General features: G+C 33.4%; 4 protein-coding genes across 7 annotated transcripts in view; 2 read left to right on the top strand and 2 right to left on the bottom strand.

Moving 5' to 3' along the window:
• Positions 1-8,993, bottom strand: part of LOC134242863 (protein CLEC16A-like) — an 81,304-nt gene extending 72,311 nt beyond the window's left edge. Inside the window, exons 1-11 of one of the 2 annotated variants that reach the window (XM_062725020.1) lie at positions 8,838-8,993; positions 6,300-6,428; positions 5,900-6,033; positions 5,520-5,587; positions 5,329-5,409; positions 4,833-4,938; positions 4,585-4,708; positions 4,145-4,334; positions 1,881-1,931; positions 1,605-1,706; positions 1,121-1,304 (exon numbers count right to left, since the gene is read on the bottom strand). In XM_062725020.1, coding sequence (XP_062581004.1) covers positions 1,121-1,304; positions 1,605-1,706; positions 1,881-1,931; positions 4,145-4,334; positions 4,585-4,708; positions 4,833-4,938; positions 5,329-5,409; positions 5,520-5,587; positions 5,900-6,033; positions 6,300-6,428; positions 8,838-8,914 — 1,246 coding nt within the window. In that variant the 5' untranslated portion in view covers positions 8,915-8,993. The remainder of the gene's footprint in view (positions 1-1,120; positions 1,305-1,604; positions 1,707-1,880; positions 1,932-4,144; positions 4,335-4,584; positions 4,709-4,832; positions 4,939-5,328; positions 5,410-5,519; positions 5,588-5,899; positions 6,034-6,299; positions 6,429-8,837) is intronic. The other variant, XM_062725021.1, reaches the window with a different exon arrangement.
• Positions 1-27,892, top strand: part of LOC134242872 (serine/threonine-protein kinase SBK1-like) — a 444,928-nt gene that overhangs the window by 224,691 nt on the left and 192,345 nt on the right. The window lies entirely within an intron of this gene.
• On the bottom strand, positions 11,353-17,045 carry LOC134242861 (thymidine kinase, cytosolic-like). Of its 3 annotated transcripts, none has more exons than XM_062725015.1 (7): positions 16,972-17,045; positions 15,843-15,874; positions 15,333-15,446; positions 14,974-15,067; positions 13,880-13,969; positions 13,554-13,673; positions 11,353-12,179 (listed from the first exon to the last, which is right to left on the bottom strand). In XM_062725015.1, the coding sequence occupies exons 1-7, from the start codon at positions 17,035-17,037 to the stop codon at positions 11,973-11,975; spliced, it is 723 nt and encodes a 240-aa protein (XP_062580999.1). In that variant the 5' UTR covers positions 17,038-17,045; the 3' UTR covers positions 11,353-11,972. The 3 variants fall into 3 exon arrangements, with proteins under 3 accessions (XP_062580999.1, XP_062581001.1, XP_062581002.1); XM_062725017.1 differs by having other exon boundaries at positions 11,353-12,164; XM_062725018.1 differs by lacking the exon at positions 15,843-15,874 and having other exon boundaries at positions 16,972-17,012.
• On the top strand, positions 17,082-23,631 carry LOC134242862 (coiled-coil domain-containing protein 96-like). Its single transcript, XM_062725019.1, is given in 11 exon segments — positions 17,082-17,199; positions 18,040-18,274; positions 19,879-19,979; positions 20,192-20,342; positions 20,553-20,677; positions 21,313-21,466; positions 21,683-21,876; positions 22,299-22,418; positions 22,553-22,645; positions 22,804-22,941; positions 23,262-23,631. Coding segments are annotated over 11 exon segments (1,572 nt in total). The 5' UTR covers positions 17,082-17,184; the 3' UTR covers positions 23,508-23,631.

Raw genomic sequence — 27,892 nt, 5'->3', positions numbered from 1 at the left:
CTTCATTTGAACAAGCTTGAATCCCCTTTACCCAAGGATACTTTGTAGCAAGTTTGGTTGAAATTGGCCCAGTGGTTCTTGAGAAGAAGATGAAAATGTGAAAAAGTTTACGACAACGACAACGCTGACAACGACAGACAACGGACAAATTGTGATCCTTTGGCTCAGGTGAGCTAAAAAGTTCACGCACACCACACAAATGGCCATAGCATTAGCTCTTTGAGCCTTTGGCTCAGAAGAGCTAATAATGCTTTATAGTACATGTATGATGAAAGTGACAATTAATAACCAATGAACTGATGACATACTGTATTCAAGTTACAAATTAAAAAGAAGATACATGTACTTCAAAAAATGTTTTTGTTACAATGTTACATTTATTTAAAATGAAATTTAAATTAAAACTAAGTATAAAAATAAATTTTACCAAACTAAAAAAAGACATGTATGCTGGAAGTTACAAAACACTGTGAATGGAACTCAAGCAAACAAGTGTCATGTGAGAAAAACTATTAGATGATTGAACATTATTTCAAAGCAGAATTTTTCTAGCTTCATAGTTTTATCTTTTGAAAATCCACTTTAACAAATTTAATATTCATTTTCAAAATTATTACAGCTGCTCTTTTCATTTAAAAATATAGTTAGAAGAGTGCAACCTAAATGGTTACAACCAACACCTTTTTTTCAAATTTATATAGGGTCATTTTCTCTTGCACCATAGAGTGAAGCAATTCATATTCTGAAGACAGCAGAGCTTACTACATGTTAATATTTCTCTTCTGAGTCAGGAAAAAAAACAGGGTGGGAAAAACTTTTTCTCAAGTCACTTTTTATATAAAAAAAAAGACTTAAATGCTTATGAATTTCACACTTGAAGTGAAGCTGTAAATTCTAATTTTACTTTCGTTATAAGATAATTTTCAATAGATTGTTCAAGTTTTATTTTCCCATAATTAAAAAGAAATATATCACACTAAACTAACCTTGATTAATTAGTAAGAAATGAACATGCTTCATTAGAAGAAAAACTACTAAAACTAAAAAAAGAAAGAGGGAAGCTAATTAGCGGCGAAAGAAAAGGAACAAAAAACGATGGGGTCCCAAAAATTTAAAATACCCGACTCTGGTGGCATCTCATCACCAGTTCCCCTTCCCGACGACAAAGACTCGATTCTTGCATAAAATACCGAATTCCCTGCCTGAATTAGCGTACCATTATCTTCCATATTATCAGGTCTCCCTCGGTTACTCTCCAAAGTCTTCTCCAGAGTTTCCGCAGGGGGAACAAACTCTCTCACTCTCTACACAGTAAAGACAGCATCAAGTTCAGTTTAATAATAAAAGTTAAAATTCTTTCTTTTTTTTGTTTAAAGAAAAAGATTGTGCTATTCAACATTGAGATAATCTTCAATAAACAAAATAAAGCCACCATATTTCCTTTACATTTTTCTTCTCCTAACCAATATTATATTTCAACTTCAAATGATTTATTATCTATTATTATTGAAGATAAACTTCTTAAAACACATTTTAAAATACTGAGATCTTTAAAAGTTGAAATCAAAAGACTACATTTAATTTCATATCATGCATAAGCATACCGTTTCAGGGGAAGCCTCCTTCCTAGATAAGCTGATTTCACCTTGAAAAATAATCTCTGCCAACTGCCTCACTAAAGGGGCATAACTAATGATTAGAAACACCTGCAAAAATAGAAATAAGTAATTGATATCTGCTTTTAACATCTGAAAGCTCTCAAAGTAATTTTTGAGTCCCTAAAAAAGCTTTACAGGAACACGTCCATTGATGAAACAAATTGTATCATTAATCTTTTAATAAAAGATGAATTAACAAATTGTCTCTTTGTTATGTTTTACCTGAGATAAAAGGAAAAGGGACACAACTGAGCTGACATGCTTTCTGTCAACCTGTAAAAAAATATATTTTTCTTTAATAAAACCAGAAGTCTCTGTCGAGACTGAAGCTCTACTGGTTTGAACTTATAGCAAAGGATGTCTTAAGCAGCTATTTGAAACTTTACAACAGCAATATATAGAATAATGATCGTTGATAAAGTCTCTTTATGTTCTTAGTGTAGTCTACTTGTGTGCCAAGTTATATTGAAATCAGACCAAAACTGTAGGAGGAGTAGCATTTTGAAACAATTTTACAGACATTGCAATTTTTAGTAACCATGGCAACACAGTTCATCAAAATTAAAATTTGATACACAGAATTATGTATCTTAGTGTATTCTACTTGTGTGCCAAGTTATATTGAAATCAGACCAAAACTGTAGGAGGAGTAGCATTTTGAAACAATTTTACAGATATTTCTATTTTTATAACCACGGCAACACCGTTCATCTAAATCAAAAACCGATACACAGATTTATGTATCTTAGTGTAGTCTACTTGTGTGCCAAGTTATACTGAAATCAGACCAAAACTGTAGGAAGAGTAGCATTTTGAAAGAATTTCACTCTAAATATTCTTTTTTTAAAACCACGGCAACACCGTTCATCGAAATCAAAAACCGATACACAGAATTATGTATCTTAGTGTATTCTATTTGTGTGCCAAGTTATAGTGAAATCAGACCAAAACTGTAGGAGGAGTAGCATTTTGAAAGAATTTCACAGAAATTTCTATTTTTAGTAACCACGGCAACACCGTTCATCGAAATCAAAAACCGATAAACAGAATTATGTATCTTAGTGTATTCTACTTGTGTGCCAAATTATACTGAAATCAGACCAAAACTGTAGGAGGAGTAGCATTTTGAAAGAATTTCACAGAAATTTCTATTTTTAGTAACCACGGCAACACCGTTCATCGAAATCAAAAACCGATACACAGAATTATGTATCTTAGTGTATTCTACTTGTGTGCCAAATTATACTGAAATCAGACCAAAACTGTAGGAGGAGTAGCATTTTGAAAGAATTTCACAGTTTCATTTTTAGTAACCACGGCAACACCGTTCATCGAAATCAAAAACCGATACACAGAATTATGTATCTTAAATTTTGTGTGCCAAGTTATACTGAAATCAGACTAAAACTATAGGAGGAGTAGCATTTTGAAAGAATTTCATAGAAATTTCTATTTTTAATCCACGGCAACAATCAAAATCAAAAACCGATACAAAATTATGTATCTTAGTGTAGTCTACTTGTGTGCCAAGTTATATTGAAATTAGACCAAAACTGTAGGAGGAGTAGCATTTTGAAAAATTGTTTACAGACAGACGGACAGCTAGACAGACAGACGGACAGACGGACGGACGCCGGACGCATTACTATCGCATAAACTCTTCTGGTCTCTGACCAGTAGAGCTAAAAATAGTGTAGATACTTTACCTTTCTAAAGACTGAAAAAAGCTTGAATACTCTCATATTTTATCTATATCTGACTCATACCACAGGATAACATTAATACATGTTATAAAAAAGATCCACAACTTGAATTTCTGATTATATCTACGAAAGACAAGGCCTTGCTAATGATACTTTCTTATGGAAAATTTTTGCTCTCATTTCATTTTTCTACCTCAATTGTCAGCAAGTAAATTAAAATGTTATGAATTCAACAGTGATAATTTATCTGTCTTTTCATGTGACTGTAAAACAGGCCAAAATCATTTGCAAAGTATGGTAAGTTGAAGTTAACCCTGCGGCCACACAGAATACAATCTACACCTGATGCCTTACCATCCTGTCAGCTGACGGCTTCCTCATGGTCAGTGAGTACGCGTACAGAGGAATCAGTAGACGATTGTCTTACCATTCTGTCAGCTGACCGTTTCCTCATGGTCAGTGAGTACAAGTACAACGGAATCAGTAGACGATTGTCTTACCATTCTGTCCGCTGACCGTTTCCTCATGGTCAGTGAGTAAACGTACAGAGGAATCAGTAGACGACTGTCTTACCATTCTGTCCGCTGACCGTTTCCTCATGGTCAGTGAGTACAAGTACAGCGGAATCAGTAGAAGATTGTCTTACCATTCTGTCTGCTGACCGTTTCCTCATGGTCAGTGAGTACAAGTGGAAAATAGACGATTGTCTTACTATTCTAAAGCTACCGTTTCCTCATGGTCAGTGAGTACACATATAGCGGAATCAGTAGACAATTATCTTACCATTCTGTCCGCTGACCGCTTCCTCATGGTCAGTGAGTACACATACAGAGGAATCAGTAGACGATTAAGCATCTGGTCAGTCAGGACGTCATTCAGGGCGTCAATGTTCAGACACAAGATGTCGTTCAGGTAATGTAAGTGATCCAGGTGTTCTGCTACCAGATCTGCCAACCGGTCCCTACTCTGATGGCTGGAAGGATTAGAGCATTGCTGTCATCATTTTTTCCTTTCAAATTTTCAATAATAACTTATTGCAGAAATTTATAATTGTTCAAATCCTGTTAAAATGATAATACTTGTGACCAAAGTATACTCATGTAAACCTTGTTTACTTAGTTCTGTAAAAACAAAAACTGAGAGTTATTTTTATAGACTTTGCAATATTAATAGTTGTTTTTAGAGATTTTGTAGTACATCATTACACAGAATGATCAACTCACTCTGCATCATTCCTGACACACATGTCCAGGTCCAGTATGTGGTTCCCAATAAACCAGACAAGGTTAGAGAAGTACGGAGCTGCAGTCCGATTCCTGATGTACTTCAACATTGTCTTGTCCTCAACTAAAGAGGAAAAATTTCTCATTTTAATACCTGTTAATAAGTGGTTATTCAAACCAATAATAATAGTTAATAATTGTTAATAAATAGTTATTCAAACAAATAATTCTATTTAAGTCTGACTGACCTCTGTAGACATTGAGTGTGATTGTCCTGACAGCGATTCTGACCATGGCCTCTGAGTGATTGAAGAACTTGATAGCCTCGGTGTACAGGGCAAAGTCATTTGTGTGCTGTAAAAAGTAAACTATGTTATGGAGGCATAACAACCATAATGAGCTAACTTTCAATCTAATTTTCACAAAAGGAATAATTGTACATGACATGTACAGTTGAAAAGTGAGTTTGACATCAAAGTGAGCTCATTTAAGTTTTGTGGCCCCAGGCCTAGGTCTTAATGAGACAGAGATCATTATAATTTGTGGAGGACAATTTTCTTAGATTGCTAATTAATTAAAAAGATTTGCACTTCATATACAAGCATCTCATTATATAAGATCTAACATCTATCTATCAGTATTCAGGGAGGTTGTAAATTCACATTAAGAAGTACTCATAAAATCTAAGTAAGTGCAAAACTACTGATTCAACATTAAAACCTATTACTCAGAAGTTAATTTTACCTCATTATAGAAGAAGTGAATTGTATGTCTGTTCAGCTTGAATGATAAGGTTTTCAGGAAGGAAATATAATACGCCATAACCTAAAATATAATAAAAGAAAATGAAATTCTGGACTCTATATACTTCCTATTGGAAAGAAAATATACAAGAAACTTCAATCACCAAAATTAAAAAAAAAAATTGCACTCACCTCCTCATCAGAGAAGTCAAACTTGTGGACAATGATTGAGTTGATGTGATTGTTAGATAAGAGGTAATCTGAAATTAACAGAATTATGTAGGTATTAACAATTTTACAAATAAACTAGTGAAACTACATTACAGGTATTTCAAAATTTACTTAAACTTAATATAATGTATATTGTCAAACATGTTCATTTAACTTTATAAATCTAGATACAGCATTTCTAGTTTCTTTTGAATGTTGTACAACATTAACTGTCAAAAGAAATAACCATGTGCTTAAATCCACATCAAATTTAGTTAGATTACTTTTTTTCTGGCCTTTCTTTTGTGCATTAAATCTACAAGCTGATGGACCTGGTTACAGATATGCTAGCTAGAACTTACAGAGTGATGTCTCATTGCTGATGTTCTCAAACAGAATGTTGAGAGTCTGGAGAAGCTGTACACAAATAAAGCGACCAGATTTCTGTTGTAAATATCTCAGGAAAAATGAGAGCATGTTCTTCTCCAAAAAGAAGCTGAAAGAATAAAATATAATAACAGACGTAAAATAATGCAGATAATTTGTATTTCATGTCAAGAAAAATGTTCCTTCTTTCAATCAAATATAATTAGTTTTAGTGACTGCAGTGCTAATGACTTTTGATATAAGCATTTTTAAAAAAAAATGTTTTAAGTTTATAAATAAATACTTATCACTTATCATAGCAAGAGTTATCTTTCCTAGCAAAAGGTCTATGAACCTTAATTCATGTGTATTGATTATTATATATAGGAGACTTACTCAAACACACTGCTGTCATTCTGATCTCCCCAGATTAAGATTTCTGAGATGGATCTCAGTGTTTCCACCAGCAGACTCCTGTTACCCTCTGTTACTGTCTGATTCTTACACAGCAGACTGTGAAGGTACCTGGTTATAAATATATTACATTGTTGTCACATGTATAATATGATTAAATTTTAAAGTATCATGACTATCCTCAAAGCTGTCGAGGTACCTAGTTATAAATATAATACTGTATACATTCATTACATTGTTGTAATAGGATTTCATTGTTAAGTATCAAGTGTGAAAAATTTAAACTTTTTTTTGATCGCTCACTTGATCTCATAACTATATATAATTATGAGATCAAGTGAGCGATCAAAAAAAAATATAAAATACGAAGTTTTTGACCTTTTTGACCTCAAAATCAAATTTTCCGTTTTAAAGTTAGTTTTTAAATGGAGTTTTTAACCTCATTCTCCGAAGAAATTAATAAATATTGTTTACTCATTGAAAAAATCGACAAAAATAATTGTCGACAAAGTGCATGCTTAGTGTCATTTCTTTCAGATTTAGCCATTCTTCCATGTAAACAAACCAACGAAATGGCATTGAAGCTGAATTATGACCTTGCAAAAATTACAGAAGCAACTGAATTTCTTAGTTTATTGAAAAGAACGAGTCACTAACCCTAATCTATCGGATGCTATGCAAGGACTAAGATGTGTAGCTGGAATCTCCTAGGTAGATGCTAGACTAACCCTAATCAGTCAAATAGAGTGCGAGTACTAATCTAATCTCTTGGATGGAAGCAAGACTAACGCTAATCAGTCAAATACTTGTGCAAGGACTAACCCTAATCTCTCAGGTGGGTACAAGATCAGTCGAATAGTGTGCAAGAATAAGCCTTGTCAGTTGAGTGACATAAAAGAGTGTTGGTAAAATGGGTAGGCAAACCCGGGCCGGGGCAAATTAAAAGCCGGGGCAGTTCGAGATTTTTCAAATATCTTCGCTAAGACTCAACCAATTTATCTGAAACTTTCAGATTATGTTTCTTGAAGGTTCTTTTGTATTCCCTGTAAATATTGCCATAATCTACGCAATATTTCGGATTTTCTAGGCGATTGTTCATTTCCAAGTTGGTAAAATGGGTAGGCAAAATCAACACGACATTTTACGGTATTTTGGAATTACGACTCATTAAACCATTACAGTTGTGGGCTTTTCCGATATTTTCCACTAATTAAAATTAATTTTACATCATAAATGCTATAGGTATGCAGAATTTATGCATTTTCAGAAAAACCAGGTCATTAAAACCGGATCCGATCACCCGGGGCAAACCAGAAAATTCAGAAATAATGAAAGCCAATTGTTTCTATCGGAAGATGTTTAGCCATCACTTTTTCAACATTGCCTAGCTCTAACCACAAGGAGGTCCTTTGTAATTTAATAATTTAAATTATTAATTTAAATTGGGTTTTGGAACTGTTTAGATTAAATGTTAATCTTCAGCAAAATCAAGTAACCTGTACAATTATTCCGGATTTTTCAGGTTTGTCCCGGGTGATCGGATCCGCTTTTAATGACCCGGTTTTTCTTAAAACATGTAATTGTATGTAAATATTGCAATAATCCATGAAGACATATTAATTTATAGTTCATATATATTCTTAAACACCAGAATTATTCATATCTTTATGGACTTTCTATAACATATGTCGGAAAACATATGTTTTGGACTTAGGAAACTGCCTACCCATTTTACTAACTTGAAAATAAATAATCGCAGATAAAATCTACAATATTGAGTATTTTAGGGCAATTTTAATAGCAAATATAAATAATCATAAATTGAATAGAATCTGAAAATTTCAGCTCGATCGATAAAGTATTAAGACAGAAAAGTGAAAAATCTAGAACTGCCCCAGCTTTTAATTTGCCCCGGCCCGGGTTTGCCTACCCATTTTAACATAAAAAGTTACGTCATAGTCCAATGAGTGTGAGGATCTTGTGGATCTGAGGACCAGTAAAGTCTACCAAAAATTGCAATGCTGTTAAATAATACCTAACTCATAAAACATTATAAATACAGTGTAAAACATGTAGAAGTTGTGTGTAACTAATGTACGTGATAAAAAGGCTCTTTGGAGCCATTGGTTTTTGGCTAGATATAATTTTAAACCAATTCCTTGCCCTTTTTACAAGTCCTCGCCGAGGCTTAGGGATAAAAAAAAATACACCTTGTTGGATGAAAATCATATCCAACAACAAACAATGTGATATCCTATACAAATTCAATATCATCATCACTGAATTCTAGTACCAATGTTTGTGCAAGTTCAAAGATTAACTTTAGACCACTAATATCAAACAGTGAAAATTTAATAGTGAGGCATGAATCATAATTATTTTCATAACACTAGTATGGTTTACAAATGCGCATAAACGTGACTTTCTTGCTGTACTACACCGATAAGTAGAAACAGGATTCACAATCAATATACACAACGATAAGATAAATATGTAAATATACATTTATTAAATACTCACTTCAAATGCTCTAATGAATGTGGATTCTTTGGCTTTGACAAGAGTCCAGGAAGCCATCCTTTTGATCGTTGAAACATATTTCAAGTAATCTAAATTAAATCGATGAAGAAATGACCTAAATTTTCTCGTACGGTACCATCTTCGTCGACATGTTGATATTCTGACATATGCATTTTTATCAAATCACCTCCGATTGGATTACTGTATGGAAAATTGACCAATGAAAAAGCAGTTTACATAAACTTAAGAGTACTGGGTAAAACGAGGCAAAGAAAGCACAGTTCCGATAGCCGGGTTCACATACACAATTCGTTGTCTTTCGTTCATAATTTAATTAATCGTTTCCTTTTCTTGTTATTTTTACTTTGAATTTAAAAAATCTTATTTCCCTTCCAAGACACAGGCGCTTGTATCAGAAATGTTTAACCCATGGTATGTTAGTATATAATCCTATGGTTTAAAAGTTTAATACTGAAACAAGTGCCTGCACATGTGCTCCCAGAGTCAACTAGGAAAAAATGTATGAGATTAAAATGCAATCATTAGACCAGTGGGTTATTTCATGCAGAATTATTTCCACATCTGATACACAATTGTCACTGGCTTAGCAAAGCAAAGTATGGATGCAGAATTTACATCTTGACTATTACTTTAGGTCTAAACTTTTCATTTCATTACAGTAATTTCAGTCAAGTTGTATGTAAAGATTCAAAGATACCAAAGCTATCTCATTTTCACTTTCAGGATGAGGGCACCATAGGAGAAACATAGCTAATCAGAGATTACAGAACTCACCTCAAAGTATGTTGTCTTTAAGTAAGGCAAAAGCCCTACAATTAACTAACATTCTAGAAGTTTACATCCCAAAATGCAAAATAAATGCAATTTTGATCTGATAAGGCTTGCGGTTTCTAATGGAAATTAGACCTATTATATCCAAAAACTTCAAACTAGTTGTCCATCAAGAAAATGTAATTCAAATCCAGCATCTGAAGCAAGTTTGAGAAAGTTCATCTCTTGATGCATCATTTATGTAAATTTGGTTAATATAGGCCTTATAGTTTCTTGAACCCATAACTTTTCCTTGGTCCATTGTCTGGAAAATGTATGGGATCCAGCATCCGAAGCAAGTCTTTCAGTGTGCATCCTTAGGTGTTCCATCTATGCAAGTTTGGTTATCATAGGATTCATAGTTACTTGGTAATGGGACCTGAACCAAAACATAAACCTGTTCACTTATCCAGAAAATGAAGGTCAAACCCAGCATCTGAAGCAAGTCTATTAGTGTCCATCTTTAGATGTATCATTCGTGCAAGTTTGGTCATCATTGGAAATGCACCAAAAACATTAACTTGTTCACTCATCCGGAAAGTGAATGTCAGATCCGGCATCCGAAGCAAGTCTGGTTGTATGCATCCTTGGATGTATCATTCATGCAAGTTTGGTCATCATAGGGCTTATAGTTACTTGGAAATAAGATGGGTTAGACCTACACCAAAAATGTTAACCTGCTCCAAAAACATTAACCTGGTTATTCCTTTGCTGAAATTGCAGCATCTGAAACCCCATCTGGTACAATGAAACACACTAGATGCATGTTCCATGCATGTATGATCAATATATGGCATAAAACTACTTACAAAGAGAAAAGCTACAAAAACCTTAACCTGGGATGCCGACAGTGACATATACAGTACAGTACAAAATGTACATATCACATAAGCTCCCCCCAACTTCGTTGAGGTGAGCTTAAAATGTGACAGACTTGACTGAAATTTGAATTCAGGCCCCCTGATAGCTTACTTGGTAGAGCACCTGACTAAATATTCAAGGGGTTTGAATTCCAGTCCAGTCTGTTGCATTTTTCTCCTCTCCTTTTACATTTCCAAACCATACAGAAAATATGTGGCATTGCTAATCTGGTGCTCTACCTACCCAGGCTGGTATACATGGCCCAAACTACTACATATTCAAGATTTTTCATTCAACCTCCTTCCCCTCCCCATGTTTATAAACTTTTTCCAAGCTAATTATTTTAAGATGCATATAAATACCCCATAGGTCTATTCCTCACTGTAAGAATATTCTATACCTCCAAATTCATTACAGAGCCAAACATGCACAATAGTGCATGTAAACTGGTAAATGTAAGTAAATAAAACTGCACATAAAATGGTTAGGAGCCATGTATATACCTTATCAAGTAGAGTACCTGACTATTAATGCTGGGGTCCCAGGTTGGATTCCTCGCCCACCATTTATTTATTTCCTCCTTTGTATAACTTTTTGCCATTGACCTTCTTTGGACTTGCAGGTATTACGTTCTGCCAGGAGAACAACAGATTTGGGGTTGTCTTTGAGGGTTTGGAGGAAGGAATGTAATGATGTGTGTCATGGATATTGGCCTGTGTAGCTCAGTTGATAGAGCACCTGACTAAATATGCAGGGGTCTGGATTGGATTCCCACTCCAGATATTTTTCTCTTTCTCTGTCAATCAAACTAATAAATATAACAGATTTTTTTCTTAATTTATTTCAGATTATAAATATATGGTTTTTTTTGGCATGGCATGAGTTTTTCTTATAGTAAAAATCTCCAGATATTAAAAGTGAGATCATTTGCAATTCATGAAACAAGCATTCTAAAATACATTCTAAGAGTACTTATACTAAAACATATACCGGTACTATCAGCACTATGCTACAGCTTTTAAAAAATTTATGTACAAGTAAAGTCCAAATTCATAAAAAACATTAATACATAATTAATATCATATCATTGCAAAACACAGAGGAGTAAAAATGAACACACTGAAAATAACAATCTTTTGATAATGCAAACAACCAATATGGTAAATCTGTATGTTTTCATTTCTCACACATTTGATGTAAAGTCTTATGAATTACTAATTTTATTGGAACCGGTAGATACTCAAATTATGACACATCTTACTAATTATCAAATTTTTTCAAAGTAACATACCCGTTTACATTAACATGTATGATTCAATACTTCATGGATTTCTAATATATGCATGTATTTTAATACACAGACACATTATTTAAAGACAATAAATTAATCTTTTATGCCATAATGCATTCCATCTATCATACGATGATGATGGAAAAACTACTTCAACATTTATTTTTTATAGGAGAGTTATTAGGTGAGCTACTAAAGAGTTTCCTGTTGGCAATGGTTTTCTCTTCCTTCTCCGTGGGTAGGATGGTGGGGGTTCTGTTCTTGTTTGGGGAGGGTTTGACGGGGGATTTAAAACACATACGACACACGGCCAGATACATCTCGGCTCCACCAATAACCTCCACCTGTAAATTAGCAAGCTATGTGGCAAATTCTCATTAGGAGTGTGGATAAATATTCTCTGTAATATCACATACATTCACAATGAAATCACCATTTAACCACCCCTCCCTCCATGAAGTTTATTTGGAAAGAAAAATTTGTAGCTAAATTTCTAAAAGGCAGGACATCAGTGATTGGGATAAGCACGCGCCCTGCGCCATAGTCGCATTAAATTTTAAAATGTCACATTAAAATTAAAAACGCTGCGCCATCGTGGCGCATATATAATCATGCACTACATACTTTTAAACTTTGAGATTTCCCCCAAGCGCTTGTACTTTCCCACAACAATCGCTGTCAATTTACGCTTGAAAAAACAGTATTTAATGTCGTTCAGTTAAAGTGTTCTCATGACTTTCTTTTCCCTAGTATCTAATGAAACAGTTACATGTTTTCTGATTGGCTAACACGCACGAAATAAAATGGTGTCAGGAGTGCAGCATGCTGCCTTAGAAAATACCTCATACTGGTAAAGGGCAGACTTTTCTCAATTTTAACAATCCTAACAAACAGAATTCAAGTAAATCGGTAAAAAATGACTCGGAACTTCGACGGAAGTATAACATGGTGACAGAACGAATGGAGATGAATCTGACGGTAAGGCTGATGATGTAGTCTCGGAGGAAAAACCAATACGAAAATTTAACATGAATTGGAGGGAAGCAGTATAGATCTTAACCAGGCTTTAAATCATTTTAAAGATGTCAAAGATCGGAGACAAAAAATAAAGAATTGAAATTAAATTGCAGTGTTTATTTATTTTCTGACACTAGTGAATTTAAATATTACTAATTTTGTATCTTTTAATATCGTCATTCAATAATTTGACAATTTCAATTAAGTAAAGTCAACTGAAATTCTAACAGCAACTTATCAATTGCAAGTTCGAAACTAGGAAATGTCCCATTAAAAATTCTGTTTGGCGCATTGAATTTTGAAATGTCACATTGACACTGACTTGGAGTGCGCCATTGTCACATTTACTCCCTAGCTTATCCCAATCACTGGGACATTTACAACATCAACTTTTGGGGTGTTCCTTCAACATGTAATTTTATGGCAAAAATAAATTGCAGAAGTTTTTGAATATTCATCAACCTGATGGAAAAAAAAAAATTAATATCAAGATATAATCAATTTATTTTGCATCTTTGAGTGTGTGTTATTTCCCACAAGGCAGACAACTCTTGATCAAAACATAAAACATTTTCCAATCACCAGAATATTGTTGGAGAAATCCACTCAAATGTTTCAAAATTTATAAATATTTTAGGTATGAGCAATATACTTAAAACTATTTTTCTGAAACTTCAAAACCTTTTAAATTATGAACAATCATGTGTATAACTTACAGCAGTTTCTGACCCCGTGCGCTTGGTGAATGACCCCTCACTGTTACACCTCATACACACAGCTGTTAGTTTGATCACACTCTCAGCCAGAGGTACCAGGTTCAAAATGTTTCCAAATCCCTAAAAAATTAAAATCAGAATCAGTACTTCCTTTATTTGCACAAAATGTAAAGTTCAATACATGCCACTTGTGATTTTGTTTAATTACCAGTAGTATGTGTCAAATAGATAATCACATTGTACATGTACCGGTACTACTACTACAGTATGAGTAAGATGTATTTTAGTTACCTAGGAATTGTAACAAATAACAACTAACGGTTCACCTTTTTCTGAAATGTTCCATCTAATGCTGCTACAATGACTGTTTTACCACACTCTGCCATTTCATCACAAAACTCCACAACATCAGGAAACTAAAAATACATATCGAATGTAAATAAAAATTATGATAAATTTTTAAGCAATGCGTAAATGGTATCATGTAAAGCAACAGAGAATTATTCTTATTAAATCCATTAAAGCTATAAATTAAACAAAATACAAGTGTACTCTTTCTGAAGAAGCTATGATGTTCAGGGGTAGACAAATAGATTTTTTGGCATTTTGCAGGTTCCATTGTAAAACTACTTGTTCTACCAAAAAAGATGCTTGTCCCACCGTTTTCTTAAAATACATACAACTGAAGCATTGATATTAAATTATTTCTTGAGTGAGACACCTAAAATCACGAAATTCTTCCCCAGATAAATTTAGATGAAAATGATTAATTTAAAGGAAAATTTTCCCTAAAAATTCTGCAATAAAATACAAGTACCCTTTTTAAAAAAGTAATGTTGTGTTTATTTAATGGAAAAAGGTGAAGATATCGGACACGGATCAATCTCATAAAACCTAACAAAACGAGTCTGTGAACAAAACTTCCCATACCACGTCTTTGACGACATTGATAACTCCATGTTTTACGACATATGCATATTTTTACAACATGTTAATCGGTAAATTCTAGAGGAGTTCCGACTATTCGATGTACGTATGTACAGCTGATGCAGTAGTCAACATCAGTGAAAACAGGTGCTTTGCTGTGATTCATGATACTTAAAACGTGATAACATAAAATATGTTTGAGTATTGTACATATTTTTTTTTGTCAATTGGAAAACAACTTGTCCGCCGACAGGCACTTGTTATCAAATTACTTGCCCACCAACCAAAACTGGTTGTCCTGGGAAACGAGCAGTGCTATTTGTCTAGCCCTGTGATGTTCTATTTAAAAAAAAGAAGAAACTTTCAGCATTTTGCAGTTTTCTTGGTTGACCAGGGGGATGGGGGCTCGGCTAATAACATAAAGCTCAAGTGTACCTTTAGATTAGGTGAGCTTAAACAATAAATGAGAAGTCAGTGCAAATGTTTTACTTACAAATTGCCCCTCATCTATTCCGATGACTTCATAGTTTTCTGCCTCTGCTTTTATTTGTTCCAGTACATCTGCTGGAATCGCAGGAAGTGTTTGTCTACAAATGCATATTGAGAGATTTATTAATTCTTCAATAAAGGATAATTTTACAGTGCTTGGCGCATTTATCTGCAACTTTCTTATACATTCCATCAATTTTCTTTCTTTCCTTCTTTAATATTTTAAGACATTAATATTGTGTAAATATAAATAACAGAATACAGTGTATATCTTTATTATATAAGGTTTTGTTATAAAGTAATTATTTTCTTCTGCTAAAAGGCAATAAGGTCCCCCCACATCATAAAAAGGAATTTGTGTACCTGTCATGAGTAGAAATTCCCTCTTTTTCATATCTGTCATCCTTGGAATACTTGATTACGAGGCATTTGTAGCTGGCAATCTGATAGCGCTTCATTCTACGCATTAATTCTGTACTGTTAAGACAAAACAAAATTAAGCATATCACGTATGAAATCTAATTAAAATTAGATGTTAGCTCCGCTCACATACTCGCTACACTAACATCTAACAACATCCATTGAATAGAGGGTCACGTCAAAGGTCAAGTTCAGAACAACTCTTGACTTCTTCACCAATATTTAATGATTTTGCAGGGTGAAGATTTGATTGGTTGATAGAATTTGACCTCTGATGTGACCCTCTATGGGATGTTGTTATATGTTGGTGTAACAAGTATGCAAGTGGATCTAACATCTAATGTTAATTAGATTGATCATGTACAATAAATATGTAAAATTCAAGTTTAGTTCAATTAGATACTGTGACATTTCGGTCTGAAAGTTTAGTATACTAGTAGCAGTAAAACTTACGTTTTCCCAGAGAACATGGGTCCAAAAATGAGCTGAAAATCAATTTTAAAAAATTAAAATAAATTTTTAAAAGAGTCAAAATATAAAGGACATAAGTACAGAGAAAAACAATATCTTTGTGCTATGGTCTTAGGTAGGTAGTCATTGCATCCAAAAAGCTACCTTGACAATAATTCGAGATTCCTCCGACTCTACTGTTTTTTATATTGTTACATTTGCAGAGGCTGGAACCTAATGAAAAGTCAAAATTAGGGCCTACCAGAGAAGTGTCATATACCTAACTTTTACAAGTTTATTTTGCGGATCTAAATTCTGAGATGCGAGAAATCAGTAAAGGGATGATTCTTCTACAACTTCATCATTACTAAAAGGATGCTATGGCCAGGCCATTTAAACGGCCCTGTCACTAGCAACTGAAGCATCACTTGAATTAGGTCACTTTCTCATACGATGCTTAATTTGTCAGCAAAAGGATCGTTTAAATGGCAATAGCAACCTTTTAATGATTAGAAAGTTATAGAAGAATCATCTCTTTACTGATTTCTTGCATATCGGAAGTAAGATCCACAAAAAAAAAGTTTCAAAAGTTTGGCAGAGTTGCGACACCAGCTGGTGTAGCTATTTTCTGACTTTTCAATATGGTTTATTATGCTTTCCCCTGCCAAAATAAAAATTTAAAAGCAGCAGTTATATCAAAGGACTATTATATCCCATTACCAAAGTGTATGGTACAGTAAATTAATTAAAGTCGACCCATAATTAAGCAGCCAGAAGATGAAATGAAACATTTATGTTTGAAAAACCTTTGTTTTAATATGGTAAGTGCAACATAGCCATCTTCTTTGTTTGAGTGTATGAAAAAAATTCTAAAAGATTATATAAAAAAAAATTTAAAAATTATCAAAATCATCTGACATCATCATGATTATGATACTCTAATGTTATTTTTTCACAAGATATTTTTGTCTTTTGATAATGGGTGGAATATATAATAAACATTGTAAATTTTCTCTCCACTGAAATTTACACGTGCATGCAAATCAAATCGTCTGGAAAGTATAAACAATAATGGGAGGGAAGGTTGATAGATAATTTCTTAAACTTTTCAATTATTTTGAACAACACTCACTTGAATCTGTCCTTTGTTTGATCCATTTGTGATTGGAGAAGACACAACATGACCTGTGGACATCATCTTTAACGGTTTCCCTCTGGTGTTTACTCAAAATTAATTTTAGCGCGTAATGATCGAGATTGAAATTCCCTCCAAAGCTTCCGTGAGTTATCGCGCGTTAACTACAGCGCCACCTGGATAGTTTTCCCTGACAACATTGCCAACGGAATGGCTGATCAAGAGGTATGTGTGTTTTTACTTAAATTTCTGAACACTCTTGTTGAACAATTCTTGTTTATTGAGAAAATCAATATATTTATGTGGTGACACAGAAATACACGTCAAAAGTTTTGGTATAAATTCAGCAACTTTAGCAAAATGGACCCAAAAGATAACAGTCATAATTTCGAATTTCCTCATCATTGTTTTTGTTTGTTGAATGATTTTCTGACATTTTTACACTGCTTGAATAAAATGTATGAAATATATAAATAAATGAACATAAAAAACTATAAATGAAAACAAATTATTTTCTTTTAGTATAATTAAAAATGGTATAATTAAAAATGGCCATTCTATAACATTTCAATGCAAAATACACACAAAAACAACTTTTTGAACTGATGTTTACAACATACCCTTGGTAATTTTTCTGAAGGTGAATCATCCAAAGTATATATAATTTTGGTTTGGTTTTACAAGTAATTTATTTTTTTTAAGGAATCACAGCCCACTGACTCTGTCCCTAACTTCTTGAGGCAGAGAACACAAACTGTAGGGTTGCAGGAAACCCCAGCAGCAGAAAGTTATTCCTTTTTTAAGTGTCAGAATTTATGATATTTATAGCCAAAATTAAAAAAATCAATTTTTGCCAGCAAATTTATAGCCCATTTGGAATATTATACCAGCAAAAGAAGATATCCCATATGGGCGATTGGTCCCAACCTGTTCAATGCAAAATACACACAAACACGACTTTTTGAACTGATGTTACAACATACCCTTGGTAATTTTTCTGAAGCTGAATCATCCAAAGTATATATATTTTGGTTTGGTTTTACAAGTAATTTATTTTTTTTTAAGGAATCACAGCCCACCGACTCTGTCCCTAAGGAGGCAGAGAACACAGAAGCACCTGCTACCAGTGAGGAAACCCCAGCAGCAGAACATAACCTTGGCAGAACCACATGACATCCCAAATCCAATGATTTAAAAAACATCATAAATTATCTATCAAAGGAAGATGGTCCTCCTGCAGAAGAAGCACCTGCTGATTCCAACACAAATGCTGAAGACAAGACGGAAGAACCTCCTGCAGGTTAGAAAATTATTTTTGAAGAATTAAAGTAAAATAAATATATTACTCGAATAAACTCAGTTGTAGTCACTATATTATTTGTTGAATAGTTTCCATGTTTGAAGCTATAAGGATATTAATTTTATCAACTATTCCTTTTGTATGAATTTACTGCTACTTCCATAAGTTTTATGGCCAAAATTTGTGAAATGACTGGTGTCTTCAAATTATTAGCCAACAATCTACAATTTCATCTCTTGTCTTTATAACAGAAGGTGGTGAACAAACAGAGACTGCAGCCGTAGAAGGTGAACAGCCAGCCGAGGGTGATGGGTGAACAAGCAAATGAGGGGGAGACCACAGAGGAAGGAGAGAAACCTACATGTGTTTGATTTTTCAATCCTTGACGAATGCCTAGAACAGGTAAACTTTGGTATCTCGACATTGGATATGTCGACAACCTGGGATATGTCAACGTCTGTCCGTGGTCCCAGCATTATTAACTATATAAATGATTTGCAAAAACTCTGATATGTCGACCTCGGTGATTCACAGTCCAAAGTGCAAATTTACCTGGTATATGTCGACATCGGGGCAATTTTCTGATCTACTTAATTAACATAATTGTTTGTCAGCTGGTCACTCGTCACGCACGGACGACTCTGTGTTTCTCAGCATCGTGAGAAATTCACACCTTTCACACCCATGTTTTGACTACATACTGCTTCTGTAGTAATGTGTTTGTAGAGGAATTTCAAGCCCCTTGGTGTCTCTGAGACGTTAATTGTTTATTGTTCACCTGGTTAACCTGTTCAGCTTGGGTAATATCATTGATAAACCTGCTCGATTCTGCGTAAATGTACATGTACGACTGTTTATATATGTAGAAAATAACAAAACTTTAATATTAAAAAAAGGAACTGATGTACAATGAATAATATACATATTAAATTCATTTTAATTTAAAAATTGTAAAAATGCATCCAACAGGAAACAATCCAATCTATGACAAGCACACGACTAGCCGTAATATCCATGCATGTGTTACATCATCATTTGAGTTTGTTTTAATACGCAAATCCCTTTAAATTTTGATTTGAAAATAAAATGAAAAAAAATGATGAATGATGATGAAATGAAAATGAGTAAAATCAAATAATTTCAAAAACTATGCATTAATTTTTTTTCCGTATCACAGAAGTCGACATTATACAGTTATGGTTTGGAGTTTAGAGAGCCCTTTTCGTATCATATTCTGACGAAGCAAGCTGCACAGCGGAATGCTGGCTGGAAAACTTTTATTAGTAAAATTAAAAGATTTCCATCAAAAAGGGAAGCATTTATAAATTAAATTTGTATATAATTTCTCAGATTTTCTATTAAATAAAGAGGAATAGCTGAAACAAATGAGCTACAGTGTATTGAAGATGTGTGCATATGTTTTACTAAGCAGTACCTAAATTATTAAGGACGTTGAGTCTCAACTCTGATATCTCAACACGTTGGATATCTCGCCATTTCCCGATTGTCCCGCCGATGTTGAGATAACGAAGTTTGCCTGTATTTTTTTTTTAAAGTAGAGAGTTTTTTGGGGAACCATTAATTTACTTATTTTTAATGAACAGGAGAAGAAGGAGAGAAGACAGAAGAAGAGAAACCTGCTGAGGAAGGGGAAACAGCAGAGAAGGCTGAGGGTGAAGAGGGATCAAAATCACCAGTACCACAGGTAGGATGGAAATATCTTCTATCATTAACTGTGAAATGCAAATATAAATGCATATAGAAAACATCTTAAAGATTTTAAGAGCATATAATAATGCTGCCATTTAAGCCATTTATTTAGCTTGCATTTGATACTTTACAGTAGACCCACTGGTAAAACTCATTAAGTTTTATTTTGTCCTTAAATGCTTACCCTGTCTTTATCTAATTTGACAGAGTGATACCTTTGCTGAGGGAGAGAGGCCGGAGAGTCCACAAATTGCTGGTGAGAAATTATCCCGAGAGGGAAGTCCTGTACAGGGAGATGAGGGGGTTCAACCTGACACAGCTGCCCTTGAACCTGGTACTCCAGAGGGGTCAAGGCCAGGTTTGTTTGCTTTCTTTCTTCTTCAAACAAAACATTACCAGTCATTGGTAGACTTTCTATAAATAAAAAGCTTAAGAAGAAATATTGTAAATTTTGTTTACAATCTTATACCAGGTATTTTACATATTCAATTCAAGTGAAATTTGCCATCCTATGGCAATTTGTAATACATGTACCAGTACATGTATATAATTTTAAATAAAACTTCAGCCTCAGTCACAGAACAACATTTAGCTCCCTTTGCTGAGGAAGAAGAGGAGGAAGAAGAAGAGGAAGAGGAGGAGGAGGAGCCAGAGCCTGAATTTGATAGAGAGGCTCTCCTTGAACAGTATCAGGTAAACACTGCAGTTATGTCCTTTTATAACCTGAGTTTGATAGAGAGGGTCTCCTTGAACAATATCAGGTAAACTTTGCAGTTATGCCCCTTTATAATCTTAGTTTGATAGAGAGGCTCTCCTTGAACAATATCATGTAAATGCTGCAGTTATTTCCCTTTATAAGCTTAACTGGTTTAATAGAGAGGTTCTTCTTCAACAATATCAGGTAAACACTGCAGTTATGTCCCTTTATAACTTGTGAGTCTGATAGAGAGGCTGTCCTTGAAAAATATCAATACATTTGCATTTACGGCCCTTCTCAATCTGACTTGTATATGATTATGAAAAATGATAATGAGTAAAAAGTGAATAATATACTGTAGACGTACTTTTTTCCACGGGGTCATAATTCCGCGGAATCTCAATTTCAGTTTAATCCGCGGGTGAAAATTACTTGTATATTTGCCTTACATTTATATTAAGAAAAAATTTCCGATAATTTGTTACCGCGTAAAAAGTTAATAATATATATTATTGACAAAATTCTTTTGAAACAACCTGATGGAAAGTCATATGTAAAGTAAACTCAAAGTAGTTAATAACTTAAATTGATGGAAATAATTATGGAATCTTTCAACACTTTTAATTAACAGACTTTGCTTGAGGAGAGGAGAGAATTACAACAGTCTAACTACATGCTTCAGCACAAACTGGCAGAACATTTCAGGAAGAAGAAAGCAGATGATGCCAGACAAGACTACGATAAAACAGCAAACGATCAGGACTCCAAATATGTCAAGTATATGGGTAGGTAATCTGGCATTACACTAAATTGACATATATAATCACATATGCATAAATTTATTGGACTAAAATTGGGTCACACGATACATGTAATACAGTTTCTAACAGCATATAAAATGGATTTTTTAGTCAAAAGTTCTCATGAAACTTCTCTGTACAGTATTGTGCTGTAAAATCTACAGAACATTGTTGGTTGATTTTGGGATACACTCTTTTCAGCTCAAGTTGACGAGTTGAGAAAACTGGATGCAGCCGAGAGGGAGAATTACAAAAATCAGATGGAGGACTTACGGATAAAATGTGAGGAGAAGAAAGAGAAAGTGGATGAGGAGAGGAAGAAATTCATGGAATTCAAGAAACAGGTGGCATTAAACGCCATCTCTAACAGATCAGGGAAGCCTGTTCCACCAAAGGTATAAAGCTCAGAGTTGATCAGGGTTTGCATTCATGATTGTGACATTTAGACTGTGTACTGTAATCTAGGTCTGTTGAACCCACTGTATGAAGGAATGTTTGTTATGCCTATGTAGGAGTTAGGCTAGCATATTGTTCAAGATTAAAGCTTTACATAAATCTATGTAGCCTCTTTCATTTTTAGCACATTCCTAAAAAAGGACTTTATTTTTAAAGAGAAAACTCTTTTCCAAATCTTACACTTAATAATGGAGCTTTTCCAGATTTTTTCATAAAAATGTAGTTTACATGTATATTGGAATGGTAAATTTCTATACTCTTAACATATATAAATATGTCTCTGAAGAAATTGATTTCAAAAAAAAAAAAAAATGTGTGCATGTTTTTTGAATTCTAATTTATTATTTTACTCTATCTCCAGGACATAGAGCAGGCCTTATCCATAGAAAATAAAAAAGAACAAGATGTAGTAGCAGTTCGCTTAGAAAATATCAAACTGAAAAACAAATTAAAAAAGAAAGAACATCAATTAAAGTCAAAGGTAAGTCGCAATTTGTACTGTTTTAAACATTATTGGTGACACTGGTAAATTTTCTATTTCTGGACAATTTTCAGCATAATTTTGAAAAAGCATGTTTTTTAAACAACAATTTTGAGTTGGCATTTATTTTACAGGAAGAACTTGCAGAAGGTCTACATTTAATTGATTTTGAACAACTGAAAATTGAAAACCAAACATATAATGAGAAAATTGAAGAGAGAAATGAGGTAAGAAATTTGTTTTATGCATGCAGGCATGAATCCATATGCAGTGGTTTCATTGTAATTTCACTTATCGATAATATTATTTCAATCCATTCATTATTAGCAAACTCAAGACACTAAATTTTCTGAATTATTAAGATTTTTCTTATTGTTATCTATAGGAAATTCTAAAATTAAGAAAGAAAATTACCAGTACTGTTCAAGTTCTAACTCACTTGAAAGAAAAACTTCAATTTGTGCAAGCTGAAAATCAAGTACAGAAAGGTCGTCTCCGAGAAGTGGAAGCTGAGGCTGCCATGGTAACTATTACTGTCTAAATTTGGATTTCACTGGATACATACAATGTAAAGTACAAGTTAAATACAGACAGTCAAAATTTTATTCAAGGAAGTAGTTATAAGGAATAGCAAGTTAAGGTGCCTGGACCCGCTGATAAGAGAGGTAACTCTCACTTGGATAAATGGCTATTATTCATTTATAAAATTGTGAAGTATAATATGGACAAAACACTAAAAGAAATAAAACGTAAAATCCAATACATATGCATGAATTACCTTCAATACTTTTTTTTGAAGTATTGCTAAGATATCATTAACTTTCTATAATGTTGTTTTTGCAGAAAAGAGACATTTTATCCAGAACAAAACAAGCCAGAGATGCCCTACGAATTGACAACCAGCGCCTACGCCAGAGCTGTGGGTTGCTAGGTAACGAGCCTTTACTTCGAGATTTCGAGGAGAGAAAGGACGAAAGTGATGATCTAAGAGAAAGACTTGAAAGATTAAAAATGTCACATGCCGAACTCACATTAAACTGCAATCAGGTTCGAAGGAAAATCGAACAAGCAAGGCAAAACAGGGGGTGATGTGATACGTACAACACTTATTGAAATGTGATACATTAAACATTATGAAAATTCTTAAATGTGATAACTTTTATTTTTATTGATATGTGACTGTTGTTTATGTATTATTAAAACAGAAATACAACTAATTAGGTATTTCTTCTTCATCAAAAAGGAAACTTGGAGCAACAATCGTTCACTTCTGTACATTTTTTTATTTACATAAATACAGTTTTTGTTTAAAAAAAAAATAATAATACAGTATTTAAAATTACCTACCGCCTGAAATGCACAAATTTTTTCTCGTACTGACGCCAGGTTGGATGAGTAAAATTATTCATAAATCAAAATACAAATATTTGATAAAACTCTCTCAAATCAACTAATATTACTGGTTGTAAAGTGCTACAAGCAAACGGGTAGAATTCATCAGACTATAGGTCTGGGATCGAATTTATGGTGAGCTGGTCCCATTCACATTTTTGCTAAAACTAACTTGTAAAAGACAATTATTTTTTATCGGGCTAGTACATTTTTGGCAGGGCTGACAACTTTCACTAGCAATCAGCCATGCATGTCAAGCTAATTTTACAGTGAGTTTCAAACACTGAATAAAAACAAGCTCATGTAGAGAATTTGTGTTCCAGCTTAATGATAAAAAAAAGAGGATGGAAGAACTTGAAAACATATGGTGAGGAGAAAAAAATGTCCACTTCAATCTTTCAACTTTTAGCTTCAAGTCAAAAGGAGCCTTTTTTTAAAAAGAAAGAAATTTATGTCCTTAGTATTATTGCAAAACCTACAAAAACTAGATATATCATCTGAAAAATGTGTATGCAATATATATTCATAACCTTGAACTTTGACCTTCTCACCTTGAAACCAGTAGGGGTCTTTTTCAGGCCACTAGGAGTTCTTACATAAATTTTCTTTGCAAAAACTCAAAGGCTATTCAAGATATCACTTGGAAAAGGAAATGTTATATACATACATAATGTAGAAATTTTATATTTTTTTTTAGAAGATAGGAAGTTACGATATAAAATTTCATTACAAAGTCTTAAAATCTTCTTGAGATATTGTATTGAAAAGAAAATGTTACACACAGATAATAAAACAGACAGACGGATGGCTAGATGGACAGACAGACACTTTATTATCCCCAACTTTTAGTGAAAGCATATTAGAAAAATATGTATTCCTTTTTGGAGGTGGGTGGGTGGTGGTGTTCGTTTCATGGTAAATTGCTATCTAAATTTTAACAAGAAGCCTGTGTGCCACATCGCTCACCTGAGTAACTTTGGCCATGTTCTTTACAAAATTTCCCCTCTTGTAATACCTATTGTGACCCCACCCTTCACGAAAGGTCATGATTTGAACAATTTAGAATCTACATTATTCCAGGATGGCCAAGTTATTCTTCAGAAGATTTTTCCTTTATACTTCAATGCAAAACATTGATTCCCTATTATTTGTACACTACCCCAAGTTGCTTCCACATTAGTTTCAGCTTTTCTGGTCGCAGTGGTTCCTGAGAAGATTTCTTTTAATGACCGCACCCTATTTTTATCTTTTCTTGAGTTTCTCCTCTTGTAAGGGGGCTTGGCCATTTATTTTCACAAATTAATCTCCTCTTCACCCATGGATGCGTTTTACCAAGTTTGGTTAAGGTTGGTCCTGCGTTCCTGAGAAGAAATGTGAAAAGTTTACAGGCGGACGGACGAGCTTTCAGCTCAGCTGAGCTAAAAAGGAGCTATTGATCCCAAATTCTGTAACTATATTATTGCTGAGAGCATATGTGAAAATATATAAAAATAGTACTTGTCAGTGGCGTAGCATCGTTTTTGAAAGTGGGGGGGCCAGCCAGAGAAAATTTTTTTTTTACTTACCTGAAAAAGTTGACAAGCAAAAAAAAAAAAAAAAAAAAAAAACGGAAAAGTTGCCCAAAGTCGAAAATCCTATTTCGTGGGGGGGGGGGATTTAGGTAAACTTTTTCTCAGTTACAACTACTTTCAGTACCAATTCTAATACTACATTTTCGGTACATCACTATAAGTCTAAAATAAGGGGGGGGGGCAACCAGACTTTCAATTAACATTTCGTACAGTATAAGTAAGGTTGGGGGAAAAAGTGGGGGGGGGGCCAGGCCCCCCCTGGCCCCCCCTGTTGCTACGCCCCTGCTTGTGTGTTAAAAGTATATAGTTGAAAATGAAGACCTTAATTAAATCGATCATCTTAAAAGGACTTAACTTCATGTACATGGAGCCCTGATCTTTCATTTGGTGACAGAATCTCATTTCAATAATGAATTCTGTCGAAGATTAAGCCAGACATTGAGCGAAATATGAAAAGGAAGATCTGAACTATCCTTCCATTTTTAATAAGTCGGAGGTAATCAAAGAATTACCAAGTATTAAATAGATAGACTACATGTACGTAAACCATGTTATGATTTCAGCCGATGAGGCTTATAACAGGCTTGTATTGTCTTTGTTTGCCTTATAATAACTACTTTTTTTAGAAGAACTTGGTTTTCATTAATTCTAATTCTGGAAATCCAACTTATAATCGCATTCACTATCAAAAGATGAATTTCTTCAATTTCAAAACATTTAACGTTCCAGTCAACCAATGTGAGTTCTATCTACTCTTCCTATTTTGGATTCCTAAAATTCATTAAAATCAAACAGATACCTTGTTCATCTTTGAAAACAGTTATGTAGTATTCAGATACTAGGTTTTCCAGCAAACTGTTGGAATTCCGATGGGCACTAATTGCGATCCCTTATTAGCTTTTTTTTTTTAAATAAATATTCCCACGAAGCAGAATTCATTCAAAAATTTCTACATGAAAGGAAGAAAAAAATTGCGGTGACCTTCAACTCGACATACAAAATTAGACGTATCAACTTTGTATGTATTATCAATTAACAATAGCTACATGTACTTTCATTCTTATGTCGATTCGATGATTTTATTTTAGTGAACTTGAAATTAAAGACACCGCAGAGTCGACCACATCTGTTTCATATATGGATGTTTTATTGGCTATAGACGATTATGTCTAACTTAAAATTAAACTGTACTGAAAAACAAGAAGATTTCAACTTCTCCACCGTCAACATTCCTTTTTTTATATTGTAATATCCCGCTGTCATCTGTGTATAGTTTACATACTCAAGAGCATGCTCAGAGTATGATCAGTTTTTTTTAATCAATGTAGGCTACAGACAGGTACGTTGATGTCACAGAGATTTCAACGACCTCGTTTAGAGTCAGCGTTTCGTAAATTCTACGTTAGTTATAATGACCTTGTTAGCAAATATAACCTATCACTTGGTCGCATTTGTTTCATACCAATTATTCTAGGCAATTGTTTATACACTGAACTTCTGGCGTCTAATTGATTAATACACAAATGCACGCTGTGTGACCGGTCGACAAAGGATGCTTACTCCTCCTACACACCTGGCCCCGCCCATGAAATTTCCAGGGGTCCATGTTTAAGCCCTTAGATTTGCATTGTTTAACTTTTTTTTTTATATTATTTTCTTCACCCTTTTCTATGAGGCGCCGTTTTAATATTTTTGAGGTATTTTATGATATCAAAAAAGAAATTATTTATATCAATAATTCGAATTCTTGATATCAAAAAATATTTTTTGATATCAAAAAATAATTCTTGATATCAAAAAATAGATTTTTTGATATCAGAAAATCATTTTCTGATGTTAAAAATTCGAATTCTTGATAACAAAAAATGATTTTCTGATATCAGAAAATCTAATTTTTGATATCAAAAAATCTTGTTTATTTTCTGATATCAAAAATCGATTTTTTGATATCAGAAAATGATTTTTTGATATCAAAAAATCGAATTTTTGATATCAAAAAATTATTTTCTGATATCAAAAAAGAATCAAGACTTCTTGATATCAAAAAATATATTTTCTGATATCAAAAAATACATTTTATGATATCAGAAAATAAACAAGATTTTTTGATATCAATAATTCGAATTTCTGAAATCAGAAAATCATTTTTTGATATCAAGAATTCGAATTTTTGATATCAGAAAATGATTTTTTGATATCAAAAAATGATAAGTATTTTCTGATATCACAAAATCAATTTTTTGATATCAGAAAATAAGAACCAAGTAAAATTACGATCGAGTTAATGAATGCTCCCCTTGATGAACATTTAGTTTCCCGTCACACAAAGTAGACTTCATCTTGAAGAATATGAGGCACCGTTTTAATATTTTTGAGGTATTTTCTGATATCAAAAAAGAAATTATTGATATCAATAATTCGAATTCTTGATATCAAAAAATATTTTTTGATATCAAAAAATAATTCTTGATATCAAAAAAATAGATTTTTTGATACCAGAAAATGATTTTC

This window comes from Saccostrea cucullata, unplaced genomic scaffold (assembly GCF_032062105.1).
Source record: "Saccostrea cucullata isolate Sc308-1 unplaced genomic scaffold, CSIRO_AGI_Scuc_v1 ctg191, whole genome shotgun sequence".
Classification (NCBI taxonomy): Eukaryota; Metazoa; Mollusca; class Bivalvia; order Ostreida; family Ostreidae; genus Saccostrea; species Saccostrea cuccullata.
This window is presented reverse-complemented; position numbering and strand designations above follow the sequence as displayed.

Bases quoted from the DNA above. Each gene is read 5' to 3' on its own strand.
- LOC134242861 (XM_062725015.1), bottom strand. From the start codon at position 17,037: ATGATGTCCACAGGTCATGTTGTGTCTTCTCCAATCACAAATGGATCA. The intron at 15,068-15,332 runs GTACACAAATTC...ATGCATTTGTAG, and splicing joins GGAATTTCTACTCATGACAG to ACAAACACTTCCTGCGATTC. The intron at 12,180-13,553 runs GTAAGTTATACA...TTTGCCACATAG, and splicing joins GCACGGGGTCAGAAACTGCT to CTTGCTAATTTACAGGTGGA.